This window comes from Pipra filicauda, unplaced genomic scaffold (genome assembly GCF_003945595.2).
Source record: "Pipra filicauda isolate LSUMZ 115617 unplaced genomic scaffold, ASM394559v2 scaffold60_size3304689_pilon, whole genome shotgun sequence".
Lineage (NCBI taxonomy): Eukaryota > Metazoa > Chordata > Aves > Passeriformes > Pipridae > Pipra > Pipra filicauda.
Genome location: NW_024104765.1, coordinates 2,872,405 through 2,886,548, shown reverse-complemented (window position 1 = coordinate 2,886,548; position 14,144 = coordinate 2,872,405). Strand labels below are relative to the sequence as shown.

At 38.1% G+C, this 14,144-nt stretch overlaps 1 protein-coding gene across 4 annotated transcripts in view; it reads left to right on the top strand.

The window, feature by feature from the left end:
• EPHA7 (EPH receptor A7) overlaps positions 1-4,661 on the top strand; it is a 166,350-nt gene extending 161,689 nt beyond the window's left edge. For all 4 annotated transcript variants that reach the window (XM_027743574.2, XM_027743577.2, XM_027743572.2 and 1 more), the window contains one exon: positions 916-4,661. In XM_027743574.2, the coding sequence (XP_027599375.1) occupies positions 916-1,111 (196 nt within the window). In that variant the 3' untranslated portion in view covers positions 1,112-4,661. The remainder of the gene's footprint in view (positions 1-915) is intronic.
• The last annotated feature ends 9,483 nt before the right edge of the window (positions 4,662-14,144 follow it).

Here is a 14,144-nt window from a genome sequence, read left to right as displayed (position 1 = left end):
GCTCTGCTGGTTTGTTTTTCTTAAGTATTAGTGTTACATTGGCTTGTCTCAATGTCTATAATAAATTGTTTTTCTCTGAGGAATTTTCAAATAATTTAGTTAAGAGATTGCTAACCATGTGTAAAATAATTTCCATTCAGTCCTGGCCTACATCCATTAGTGATAAAGCTATATCGTTTAGACATTTCATATGACTAGCCTGTCACTAAACGTATGGTAAAATCCACATCTTATTCTTTCCTGTTCTTTTTTAAGCTCTGGGGTTTTTTTTTTGTTTTTTCTTTTTTTGGGGGGGAGAGTGGGTTGGTGTTTTCTTTTTTGGCAACAGAAGTAACAAACGTCTTCAGGTGCCTAATACATAATGACTGAGGCAGTCAGTTAAAATGTTTTATGAGATTCTTCAGCAATAATTAGAGCTTCTGATAGTATCAGTTAGGCGAAAGGAGAGTCTACTTTATTAGCTTACATGCTAGAATGTACCTACCTTGTGTATGCTTTTTTAATGAAGCAGAGGTTAAATTGAGCACACCCATTCCACCTTTGTCCTGTTTCTATGTTTTAAACAGTTATCTACGTCTTCTCTCAGTACTTAATTTTATACTGTAATACCCATCTGAAAAACTGCACCTCATTCATTTATTTCCTTTGTTTCCAATACTGAAATTGTCAACTATAACCCTGTGGCTCATTGAGATCCAACATGAAACACAACCACATTTCCTTCATGTTAGAGGTGTTTGCTTGGGAATTTTTTAGTTTATTGATGTTTACCTACCCAGTCAATGAGAATTTTTGTTAAGTAGTGATATATACATGGCAATGAAAATTATAGTGTAATTTGCCTCTATTACTTCCTGATATCAGGATTCTGCTGCACTGCAAATTTCATGTCTGTTGTTATTATTTGTTTGACAGAATCAAAAACATGCCAGGTGCTTTGCAAAACAGAGAACAAGAAAAATCCCTTTCCAGAAGAGATGACAGCCTGAATAGAAATGACATAATGGCAGGAAACAAAGGAAGCAGAAAGGGGAAGCAAAACAAGAGTTATAACCATAAGATCATGAGATTGGTTTGGAGGCACAGTGAACGCTATGAGGCATTTTTTTAAAGCGCATAAGGACTGTAGTTGGGATTAGAGAATGGAAATGTAGAAAAGAAGCATGGAAAGGAATGGAGAAGAAGGGAGGAACAGACTGGCAACAGAAGGAAGAGTAAACAGAGGTGTATGGGAGAGGCCAGAACACACACCTGACAAACTGAGGATTATGACTAATGACAAGAAGGAAAGACCACATCTGAAGAGCATGATGATTTCAGGAGGATGGTGAAGCAGGACATGGCGATGCTGCTAGGGAGAGAAGAGCCAGCAAAGCTGCCCTGGAAGCCTGCCCTGGAAGCTCCTCATGCTAACATAACCCTGCTTCCCCATCTTCTTTCTAGCTCCCCTCTTATACACAAAATATGTATATAGAAGAGCAAAGGAGAAGGAGAAGCAGCTAAATAAATCCTTTCCACAGATCCTGCTGGGGAAGAAGTTTAAGCTGGGATGATACAGATTTGCTCCTACTCATGCTGCTCGTGATAGCAAGAGGCAGAGAGCATTCATTCTGTTAGTCATTCTCATGCAGACAAATCAATGGGAGTCTTTGCTTCTGCTTACTAATAGGCCTTGTTGAGAAATAGCAAAATTATAATACTCCAGCCAGTCCAGGACATTTTAAAATGTCCTTTTATTCTAGAACAGAAAGAATATAACATTCACAGAGAAATGGAAACAGGGAAGAAAAATTCTTGAGCAGTTTGTTTTTAAAACTGAAAATAATCATTTCACTATTACAGAAAAATATAAGGTGAATTTTACTTATTGCAAAAAAGTACATTTTATAACTTTTCATGAAAATTTCTGATAAATCTGGGAATTATTTTAATTATGGAGGACTGGTTGTTCTGTTTTCTTTTTTTTTTTTTCTAGAAAATTGGTGTTTCTAGAAGGGAACTGGGAAATTGCCATGTTCAGTCTGTCAGACATTTTAAAATATTCTGATTTCCAAGATAAGAATTCTTCAGGAGTAAGAAAGCTACAATGTGGCCAGTCTAATCCCTTCCTCACTTCCTTCTCCTCTGCTTTGGTGATCAGACATGTCTAATTATTAGTCTGCAAAGAGCAAAACCAGTCTCTATGTCTCCCTGAGAAAAGGCATTTTGCCAACTGTTTGAAAAATTTTTAACTGGATCTGCTTACAGGAAGTCACTTTTTTGCTGCAGATTATTTCTCCACTTAAATCGTCCTCAAACCTCTTCCATTTTGCCTGGAAAAGTTTATCAGAAAGCACACTGGAAAGGCTCAGATCTTTCTGTCTCCAGTGAAACTGTTTTGGAACATAGTTATAGCTTAGCCGATGTCCTGGTATGACAGTTGAGAGACTGCTGCTGTTAATGGAGTACTCTATTACCTTGGCATATATAGACACTTTTCACTTGATACTTCTGGCTGCAAAGTATTGATGTTTAGGGTATTATAGGTACTTGTGCATTATATTTTTTTCTTATAAGTTTTAGAGGACAGTACTGGATAAATTTTTCTTCTCCTTCAGGGTAACACAGCTTTGCATGAGTCATTCATCTTGAGTGTACACCAGAGTGATATGAAGTTGGTTGTTGTGACATCTTATCAATATTACTCCCATTTTTAGTCTCTTTAGCAGTGGAATGATATAAGTATTGCCTAGTAGAGACAATGGCCTCATTTAAGAATATCTTGATGACTCTGGATAGGATTCAAATAATTTGTCTGAGTGCAGAGGAGACAAGTGTAAGTCATAACTGAAATATTACCAAAAATCCTTAACTGGTTGGGTTGTCCATCATTTGCTTGAAGATTTTGGTAAATGGTGGTTCACTGGATTCTCAAATGGCAGCAATGGTCAAGCACTTTTTTAAATTTTTTTTTCAATTTGAACTTTGTTTAAGTTAATTTAACTCATCTCAGGGTACCATTTTAGCATTTAGCAGAGGTTTACAAGACCTTCTCTGTCAGTGTAGAAACCTCAGCTAGTAAAGAACATACCAGGTATAGAGTCAACACAATCTCAGTAGAGCTTCAAGAATCAGGCCCACCTCAGTAATTTCTCTCCACTGTTATTGAAATAATACTGGATTTAAATCATATAGCCATGATGTCAACTTACCAAAATCTACTCTGTCTAGATTATTTTTCAATCAAATGTAGCTCAAAGTTTTATAGCAACCGACATATCATTAAAAAAATGAGATTGCAAAGTAGTGTCATAGTATCTCCCCATAATACAGAATTTTTTTATATATAATTTTTACATATTTGAAAGAACACCATTAACTCAGTTGCATACACCTTTTTGCAATAATAGACTCAGCATAAAGCAGTATCAAAACACAGTTAATGTTTCTACTAATTTTATTTAGCCAAACTACAGATTTTGCATAATTTTGCCACTCTTTCTGGTATGATAGCAGATCTGGAGGTTATGTATACCTGTCTTTTGGCTCTGAGAGAGGATTCAGCTGTGTGGCACCTTCCCACCCTCTGCTACCAAAAAAAAAAAAAAATCAATTAAGAAATGTGGCATAACCTCTGAAAACTGCAGTCTGATCTGCCTTCTGAGTTCAGACACTGAACTGGATGCATGATTTGGGAAGGGATTTAATACCAGCTACCTCAGTAGCCTCATGGTATTACAGGGAAAAGGTTGAAAAAGAGAAAAAGAGAGTATTATAATGTATCCTGAGAATAGAGGGCAGCATGGTTATTTTGTCTATATTTTTTCTTTTAACCTTGCCTATACTTTTCCTCACAGTCCTTCCCTATTGTTGTCTGTCAGCTTTTTTCAAGAAGACACTTGGTTGTGCGTAGCTACATCGACTCAAGCCCACATAACCCTATGTGTCTGGCAGGTGTTTGACTTGGTAGGGGTACAGTTCTGTTGGACTGTAAGACCTCCACTGTCCCCTGCAGATTAGGGACACTTCAGCTGTTGAATTCCAGACATCTTCAGGGCTCTATATCCAATATGTACAGTTCAAATGCTTCCTAAATCAGGGGAGTGCGCTATGATGAATAGTTTGAATTTGTCCTATATCCTGTGAATTTACTTACTTCTATCAGTCTTTCTGTCTCTGTCTTGCCCTTCTTTCTCCTGAAATAGAGTGGCCAGGGCTGCATGAATTATTCAACGTATAATGTATTTATACAGTGATATAGCGATACAGTGTATTTATATATATGTTTTCTATTTTGTTTACAGTTTCTTTCCTAATCATCCAGATATCCTGTTTCACATTTTTACTTGACACTGAGTGCTTGACTTGATGTTTTCAGAGAGATGTCTAATATAATTCCTTATTTTTTTCTTCTCAAGCAATAGTTAAATTGTAGTCTCTGCCTGTGTATGTATAGTTAGACTTATTTTCCCCTTGTTCAGTTCTTTCTATTTTATCAAATTTCATCACCCTTTCATTGCTGAGAGCACTCAAAATTGTGAAATCATTTTCCAGTTCTTTACAGGCAGCTTCTGATTTAACTTTTAAAACCATTTTGTATCAATTTCACATCTGAGAGTTCTTAGATATCACATTTCCCTTTACTACTAATAAAAGTACTTTTACTTAAATCATTTGTTTAATTTCATGCCTCAGTCCAGGAATCTTTGTGTGCTCTTAAGTGCCCAGTGGCTGAAATTTATTTCTGTGTTTTTCAGGATGGGGGAGGAAGGACTCCAAGCTATTGTCATTTATGTTTTATTAATTAGTGACCTTTAAAGTAGACTTTAGACCTTCTTATTGCCTCCTGGTTCTGACAGAGTGGTTATACAACCTCCAGAGTGAAAAATTGCTAAGGGCTAGATCCATAAAGTGCATCTAGGAATGCCTTTAGCCTCTTAGACGTCCTGCCTCCTTGCAAAAGCTATAAACACAGACTAGTCACGTCCCTCTAAACTGAAAGAGAAAACCTGAGTGTTTAGCAACAACCTCCACTAGCTCTGGCATGTTGAGCAGAGAACAGTTTGAGTGAACAGAAGAAACAGCCAGATGGTGGAAATTAAAGGAATGAATAGTGCACTGATATTGATATATTTTTCAACACTGCTTAATTCATGGGACTGTAAGGTTCTGTGAAGTGGGAATTCCATCATCTCTCCTGCAGTAGTTGTTCTTCTTGTTTATCTCACTATTTCCTGCAGTGCACTCTAGAGCACTAGGAGTAGCATTAAACTACACCTCTGAGGTCACAATCCCTCTCTTTCTCTCTATCCCAGTAAATGCTGAATTTTCAGGGTTAGGCAACAACTGAGTGAACTTCAGGGAACTACCCCATCAGCCTGAGCACTCAAAGCTGCATTTAACCACTCCTATTTTAGTGCAGATCTAAGCTGGGGTCTGTGTTACAATACTTGTGAAAGCATTGACAAGTATTTGAACCCTGACTTTTCAAATCTGTTAAACTTGCTTGTGTAAAAAGGAATCACTCTATATATCCCATATCTTAACTTCACCCAAATGGCATTCTAATAATTGTACAAAACCCATTCTCTGTCTACACAAGTACTATGCCATGACCTCATGTGAACACTGAGAGTATGTAGACAGGTGAGTAAACCCTATGAATTATAAATATTCATAAGACACCAGAAGTCGTACTTAGTGGAGAAAAGGAGTGGACGGCATAAGTGAACAATGACTGACACTTGGTTTTTCTCAAACTGAGTTGTATCCTGAATATTTGAGAGAAAGAATTAAGAGTGCATTTATTTATTTCTGTTTTAGAAACACCTCTACTTGCATATATTAAAAAAAATCAAAACAAAACAACAACAACAACAAAAAAACCCGCATCACAAATATGTAGTACTGACTTTATTTCCCTGTAGTTATGAAAGTAATTCCATCAAAAGCTATGGCTATACTTATCTGGCCAGTGACAAAAGTGAACTAGCTGTCACAGGAGGTTTCCCCTGAGCCTCCTTTTCTCCAGACTAAACAATTCCAGCTGCCTCAGCTGCTCCTCATAATAATTGTGCTCTAGACTCTTAACCAGCTTTGCTGCCTTTCTCTGGACCCACTTCAGCTCCTCAATGTCCTTCATGTTGTAAGGGAGCCAGAACTGAACACAATACTCGAGTTGCAGCATCTCCAGTGCTGAGTACAGGGGTACAATCACTGCCCTTATCCTTCTGATCACAATAATTTTGATAAAAGCGGAGATGCCATTTGCTTTCTTGGCCATCTGGGCACACTGTTTGTTCATGTTCAGCTGGCTGTCAACCAGCACCCCCAGATCCTTTTCCTCTGGGCTGCTTTCAAGTTGCCCCCATCCTGTAGCACTATATGGGGTTGTTGTGACCCAAGTGCAGGAGCTGTCACTTCACCATGTTGAACTTCATGCAGTTGGGCTTGACCAATTGATCCAGCCTGTCCAGATCCCTCTATGGAGCCTTCCTGTTCTCCAGCAGATCAACACTCCTACCCAACTTTATGTCATCTGTAAAGTGACAGAGGTTACACTTGATTTCCTCATCCAGATCATTAATAAAGATTAAATAGAACAGGCCCCAACACTGTACTCTGGGGAACATCATTAGTGACTGGCTGCCAATGGAATTTAACTCCATTCATCACAACTTTCTGGGTCCAGCCATCCAGATATTTTTTACCCTGCAAACACCTGTCTACACCATGAGCAGCTAGTTTCTCACAGAAAATGCTGTAGTTAATTTTGTCAAAGGCTTTAGTAAAGTCAAGATAGGCACTATCCGCAGCCTTTCCCTCCTCTACTAAGTAGGTCACCTTGTCATAAAAAGAAATCAGGTTGGTCAAACAGGACCTGCCTTTCACAAACCTGTGCTGGCTGAGCCTGATCTCCTGGTTGTCTTGCATGTGCAGAGTTATGACACTGAAGATGATCTGATCCATGACCTTTCCCAGCAATAAGGTCAGGCTGATGGGTCTGTAGTGCCCCAGTCCTTCTTTTGACCCTTCTTGTAGCTGGGCGTCACATTTGTTAATCTACAGTCATTTGGGACTTCCCTGGTGAGCCAGCACTGTTGAAAAATGGTGAAAAGCAGCTCACTAAGCTCTTCTGCCGGCTCCCTCAGTACACTCAGGTGGATCCTATCTAGACCCCATGGGCTTGTGTGCACCTAAATTGTGTAGAAGGTCACTGAAAATTTCGCCTTGGATTATGGGGGCTTCATTCTACTCCCATACATGTCTTTCAGTTCAGAGGGCTGGGTACCAAGAGAACAACTGGTCTTACTATTAAAGACTGAGGCAAAGAAGGCATTATCATTATTTTTTTAATGTTTTAATAGTTATTATAGTTGTAATTATTACTATTATTAAGACTGAGGGATTACCTCAGACCCGTACTCATCCTTTGTCACTGTACTCCCCCCCACATTCAATAAAGGATAGAAATTCTCCTTAGCCCCCTTTTTGTAGCTAATGTATTTATAGAAAGTATTTTATATTATCTTTTTATGGCAGTAGATGGATTAAGTTCTAGGGCTTCAGCCCTCCAAATTTTCCTCCTGCATAACCTCATGACATCCTTGTAGTCCTCCTGAGTGGCCTGCCTCTTCTTCTAAAGATCATAAACTCTCTGTTTCTAACCTAACCTGCCCCTGACATAACTTCAGGCCATTCCCTCAGATTCTGTCACTGGTCACCACAGAGAAGAGGTCAGTGCCTGTCCCTCCTCTTCCTCTCACAAGGAGGTTGTAGACTGCAATGAGGTCTCCAGGCTGAACAGACAAGTGACCGCAGCCACTACTCATATGGCTTCCCCTCAAAGCCCTTCACTACCTTTGTTGTACTCCTTTGGACACTTTCTAATTAAGCTTAATATCTTTCTTATATTGTGGTGACCAAAACTGCACACAATATTCAAGCTGAGGCTGCCCCGGTGAAGAGCAGAGTGGGACAATCCCCTCACTCAACCAGCTGGTGATGCTTTGCCTGATGCCCCCCAGGACATGGCTGGCCCTCCTGGCTGCCAGGGCACTGCTGACTCATATTCAACTTGCCATTGGGCAGGACCCCCAGATCCCTCTCCATGGCACTGCTTTCCAGCACCTCATTCCCCCATCTGTATGAAAATTCGGGGGTTGCCCCATCCCAGGTGCAGAATCCGGCAATTTCCCTTGTTGGAGTTCATGTGGTTGGTGATTGCCCAGTCCCCTAATTTGTCGAGGTCTCCCTACAGGGTCTCCCTGCCTTTGCAGGAGTCAACAGCTGCGCCCAGTTTTGTATCATCTGCAAACTTGCTTAATATCCCTTCGAGTCCTGCATTCAAGTCATTTATGAAGATGTTGAAGAGCACAGGGCCTAAGATGGAACCCTGTGGAATCCCACTAGTGACAGGTCACCAGTCTGATGTCGCCCCATTCACTACTACCCCCTGTGCCTGACCCATGAGCCAATTGCTCACCCACCACATGATGTGTTTATCCATCTGTGGGCTGGACATTTTTGAACAGGAGGATCCTGTGAGAGACGGTATTGAAAGCTTTACTGAAATCCAAAAAATTACATCAACTGGCTTCCCTTGATGAACTAGGTGGGTTACCTCGTCATAAAAGGAAATCAGATTGGATAAGCAGACCTTCCTCTCATGAAGCCGTACTGATTGGGACCAATGACAGCATTGTCTTTCAAGTGTTTTTCAATACATCCCAGAATAATCTTCTCTGTAACTTTACCAGGCACTGAAGAGAGACTGACAGGCCTGTAGTTTCCAGGGCCCTCCTTCTTGCCCTTCTTAAAAATCAGGGCAATATTTACCAGCTTCCCATCAACTGAGACCTCTCCAGATTCCCAAGACCACTCAAAAATCATTGAGAGAGGCTTTGCAATGACATCAGCCAGCTCTTTGAGGATTCTTGGATAAATCCCATCGGGCCCCATAGATTTGTAGGGATCCAGCTCGAACAGGAGATCCTGCATAATTTCAGGGTCGACTGGGAGTTAATCATTCTCATGGTCACAGTCCTCCAGCTCAGGGCACTGAGATCCCCTTGGTCCATCATCCGTGCTGAAGACTGAGGCAAAGAAAACATTAAACACCTCTGCCTTGTCTCTGTCCCTGTTTGTGAGGTGACCATTATCATCCTGTAAGAGATTGATGATATTTCTATACTGCCTATTGTCATTAATATTTTTGAAAAAACTTTTTTTATTGTCCCCCACATTTCTGACAGCTTCAACTCCAGTTGAGCTTTGGTTGCACAGATTTTTCCCCCAGAGTGGCAAGCACTATTTCTGTATTCTTTCCGTGTTGCTTGACCTTGCTTCCACTGGGCACGCACCTTCCTTTTTTGCATTATTTCCAAAGAAAAGATTCCTGTTCAGCCAAACTGCCTGCTTGATTTCTGACATTTGGGAATTGCCTGCTCCTGTGCCCATGCCCCACTCCTTATTTCTCCAAGAACTGAAAAGTCCATCATTTCATGATTGCTGTGCCCAAGACGACCTCCAACCATCACACTACCCCTCAAGTTCTGCTCTTTTTGCAAACAACAGGTCCAGTGGGGCATTCCTTAGTTGGATCCCTCAGAAGCATTAGGAAAGTACTCCAGGAACCTCCTGGACTGTCTCCTCTGTTGTGTTATATTTCCAGTAGTTATCTGGTAAATTGAAGTCCCTCATGAAAACTACAACCAGCAAATATGAGAGTTCTCCCATCTACTTCTAGAATATTTTGTCCACCTCTTCATCCTGGTTGTGTGGTCTCTAACAGATTCCCACCATGACATCTTCCTTATTGGCCTTTCCTCTGACTCTTACTCATTAACACTCAAGCCTATCATCACCATCATTAAACTCCAGACAATCAAAACACTCCCTAAAATACAGGACTAGCCCTGATTGCTTATCCCTTCTGAAGAGATTGTTGCTAACCATTGCAGAAGTCCTGTGGGTCATCCAGCCATGTTTCTGTTATAGCAATTATGCCATAGTTTCCCTGCTGCACCATGGCTTCCAGCTCTTCCCGTTTGTTGCTCTTGCTGCATGCATTGGTGTAGATGAATAGGCAGGGAATTCTCTCTGAATTAATATTAAAAATGAATTTTTTTAACCAGTGGACAGCAACTGTAACCAAAGCTAAAGTATCAAGGAAAACAAATTGAGATGGTCAGTTTGGAAGCAGGTTTTCTAATAAATGCAAGGAGTTGGTTATATGCTTCATTAAATATTTCAGCTAAGTAAGTGAAACTTAAGAGAAGATGCACTGTTGTCAACCATAATTAATACTAATTTGGACAAGAATATCTCAAACCCTACTGTAGTAGGTATTGATAACTGGAGCCAGCAGAAATTTCTTTAGGCAGTTCAAGACCTACAATTTTCTTATTATATTTATATTTATACAAATTGTCAAGAATTTGCCAATTAATATGTAACAATATATTGAACACATTCTTTCTGAAAACTTCATACTTTAGTGTTTTCTAATGTCTGTTGAAAACATGGTTTAAATTATAACTTCAACTTCTGACTTATAGAAACAATAGGCAAGGCTCATTGAAAAAGAAGTGCAGACTTTTGTAGATGAAACAAATTAGGCTTAAAGCTAGTGCAACGTATTAATATTGTGTATCTCTGCCAAATAAAAAAGTAGAAATTTTCACATTAGTCCATTCAGAATTGCATTTTATCTGTACATTTATCAGAAATGGTATATTCATTTTGATGACTGAATAGAAAATGAAGAATTTGGATATTTGTGTCATCACATTCTAATTATCACCAAAGCTGTGCATAATTCCTTATGCAGAACTAGACAAAATTATTGGATAAAACATAAAAAGGTCTTGCTCTAAGTTTACCAGAAATTTTCTCTATCTATGCACAAATAGATGTAGAGGGTCCTGTCAAAAGGTCTTATCTTTGTTTCTCTACTCAGGAACTAGAGACATATAAGAATTAAACAACTTTTTGAGGAAGACTTTACCTTTGTGTGATATCTGAATCAAAATTTCACAGAAACCCTTATGTGTATAAAGATATAATTTTCTGAAATCCAACAAAAACAAGCACTGAGAGATGTAATCTGTGTTCTTGCTTGCCTGTGTGTCCATCTTTTGCTTTCATTTTGATAATATCTTTATTTTCCACCTCCTCACTTCCATGCTTTTGGACAAGGTTAACAGAACTGCTGAATAACTGCATTCCCACAAGGGACCTAAGAAATAACCTCAAAATTTTACAATGTGTAATTTAAAATAATTAAATAATCCTTCTGTCACCCTTGAAAATAGGAGGCACTACTTTCTCCACTTCCTGCCCTCATACACATTTTATACTGAAGTATACCCCCAGGAAAAACTAGTGCAAAAGTTCTGAAACTCTCATTTTTTATTTTTTTTTATCATAATTACCAGGGAGAATGGAGTTGGTGGGATGAATGTAACCAGGATTAAAAATATTGGTTGCCATTAAATGACATTAAATGTAATGAAATCTCAAGGTCAATTTAATTTCTTGTGTCTCCTTATCTCTCTGACACATAGTACTGTATCTCAGTAGCTGCCACCAACAGCTACCATCAGAACACTTGGCTAATTAGTAATCAGTCATGTCACTTGGTGTGATCTCATCCTGTCTGACTATTGAACCTGAGTGCAACAACAAAAAAGGAAATTGAAAACTTTTAGCAACTATGTGTTTAGTCCATGTGTTTTCGGCAGTTCAAGCTTTCATTATACTACACTCGTAGGCATGTTTGAATTTGATGGTTTTGGTAGTTATTCATTTAGTAATAAAAAAGCATGACATTTAGCTACCAACAAAATAACCCCATCAAATGCTAAAAGATAAGATTTCTTAGCAATTCAACAGCATTACGATAGGGGAAAAGCTTTTAAATAAAATTCCTACTCATATATCCCTTCTCATCAGTACCATTTCAGCATGTGGAGTACCCATTATAGCTGAATGAAACCAGAGAACATCTCATTGCTGGGACGTGATCCAGAAAAGAGCTTAAGTACACACAGACTGTAAAGACAAGAATATCCCATCAAAGTTACTATATGATGACCCACATGATTAAAATTACACAGAAATGTAGATGCTTTTCTGGATTAGAGTCTAAGGCATGAGGCATTTAAGATCAGCCTTTCATGTAGTAAAAATATTTACAAATCTTTTTAAGAGATGACATATAAATAAAAATTACTATCTTGCCTTTGACTGCTAGACTCAGGACAACTTCATATGTGAAAATCCTGCACATTAGATGATCACTTTATTCCCAAACTAAGCAGCTGTTTGAAGTGGCAGTCCTAAAGTGCTAATCTCTGCTACCAATAAACAAAAGTAAATCATGGCAGAAAACTCGTTTATGTGCAGTAATCTCCAGAGGATTAGCATTTCAAGGGATCAGATTTCCTAAAACTCCTCTTTCCTGATAACAGCCTCTGCTGTGAGGTGACACACCAATAGGCATAAATTATCTAGAGCTGCAGATAAGCGGAGGCCATTTGGGAGTTCGAAGTGCAACATAAATAGATGCAAAACAGTAGGGGAACTGGTGCTCATCACAAACCTCAGAAGGATTAGCAGTTCAAGCTCTGATTTCCTTGCTGTTGTTAGCTGTGATTTATCATCAGACAGTGACTGAGAGTCTGTCTTATCTGTGATAATTTAATGGCTTAATGGCAGTCCCTTTATCTGGGGGTCATAATTAAGCTTGTTTGATCAGTTTCCTAACAAGCACCTCGCCTGCATTTTTAGCTATGCCTATTTGTTCTCTGTGTGTAGCAGCATTTTTGTTAATTAGTATTAACAATATTATTGTTAACAATTACTGGTAATGATAACAATCTCTTAAAAGGATAGCATTTATCTGGAGGAAAAACGCAAGTCAAAAAAGATGCAAGACTTTTAATTTAAATACATTTATAGGAGATATTAACTGCAGTCTCAGCATCTTTTTGGCTTGTTGGATTCAAAACTAACTCATATACATAACTGAATAAAATAATTTTAAGTTGAATAATTTTTCTCTGGTACAAAATTAACATTAATTTGAAAGCTGACTCCTACCTTACAGTGCATTTACTGTCTCTATCATCCTACTAATTAGCTATTTCTTTCACTCTCATGGGAACTTTTTCAACAAAAGGTGAATTTTAAGACCTTATTATGACTGTTTAAAAACACAGTCATAAAAATTGTCATCAAAATGACACTTTAGCTGTTAAAATCACTACAAAAAGAAGCAACTAATTATTTCTTAAATGTACAGAATAATAAATATTTGAAAGGAAATCTAAGATTTTATTGTATTAAAAAAATACAATGCAGTGACAAAAAACCAACTGCATTAAATGTGGGTTGATTTGTTTTTGTTAGATTTTTTTCTTAAAGAAGAGCAAATAAAAAGAAACAAGTTCAGATTGGACACATTATTTCTTAATTATTGATGTAATTTTCTTAATGAGATACCTTGGAGGCCACAAGGAGATGTGACTAGATTATGTTTTGATATTTAGGGAAACAGAATGACTGGCTGTAGAAAGACATCTAAAAAACTTCATCACATGTATGTAGACACAAGAGGTATGTTTGTAATAGGTGCATTTATGTATATAAATCTATTAATATTTCCATTTGTATGAATTTGCACATCTATGTATATTTTGTATTATACATTTGACTTTTTGTATACTTTTAGTCATATACATAAATTTATGTATTCACAGATTTATTAAAGTTTGTCGTTAGAATAGGTGTTATTTATCTTTTTAAGAAAAAATTAATGGTGGGACAGAGAATATATATGTCTAACTAAATTAATTATTTAGGTACTAGAATTAATGCAGAAATACATGATTCATTAGAGAGTGAGCCATTCCACTTACCTGAGTTGCTTGTTTCAGAATTGGATTAGTTGCTTTTCTTTCTCATAGCTATAGATGAACCCTAGGTGATGTGGCTAACCTTGTAGATGGTTGAAGGCTAGATGGGATGAATTCCACCCACACGAATGAAAGAAATAATAAATTTCAGAATGAGAATTTTGAATACTTTCTTATAAAGAAAGTTACTTCCCTATACTTTGCAAATGGAAGAACTGTCACAGAAGAAGTATTATACATGTGTGT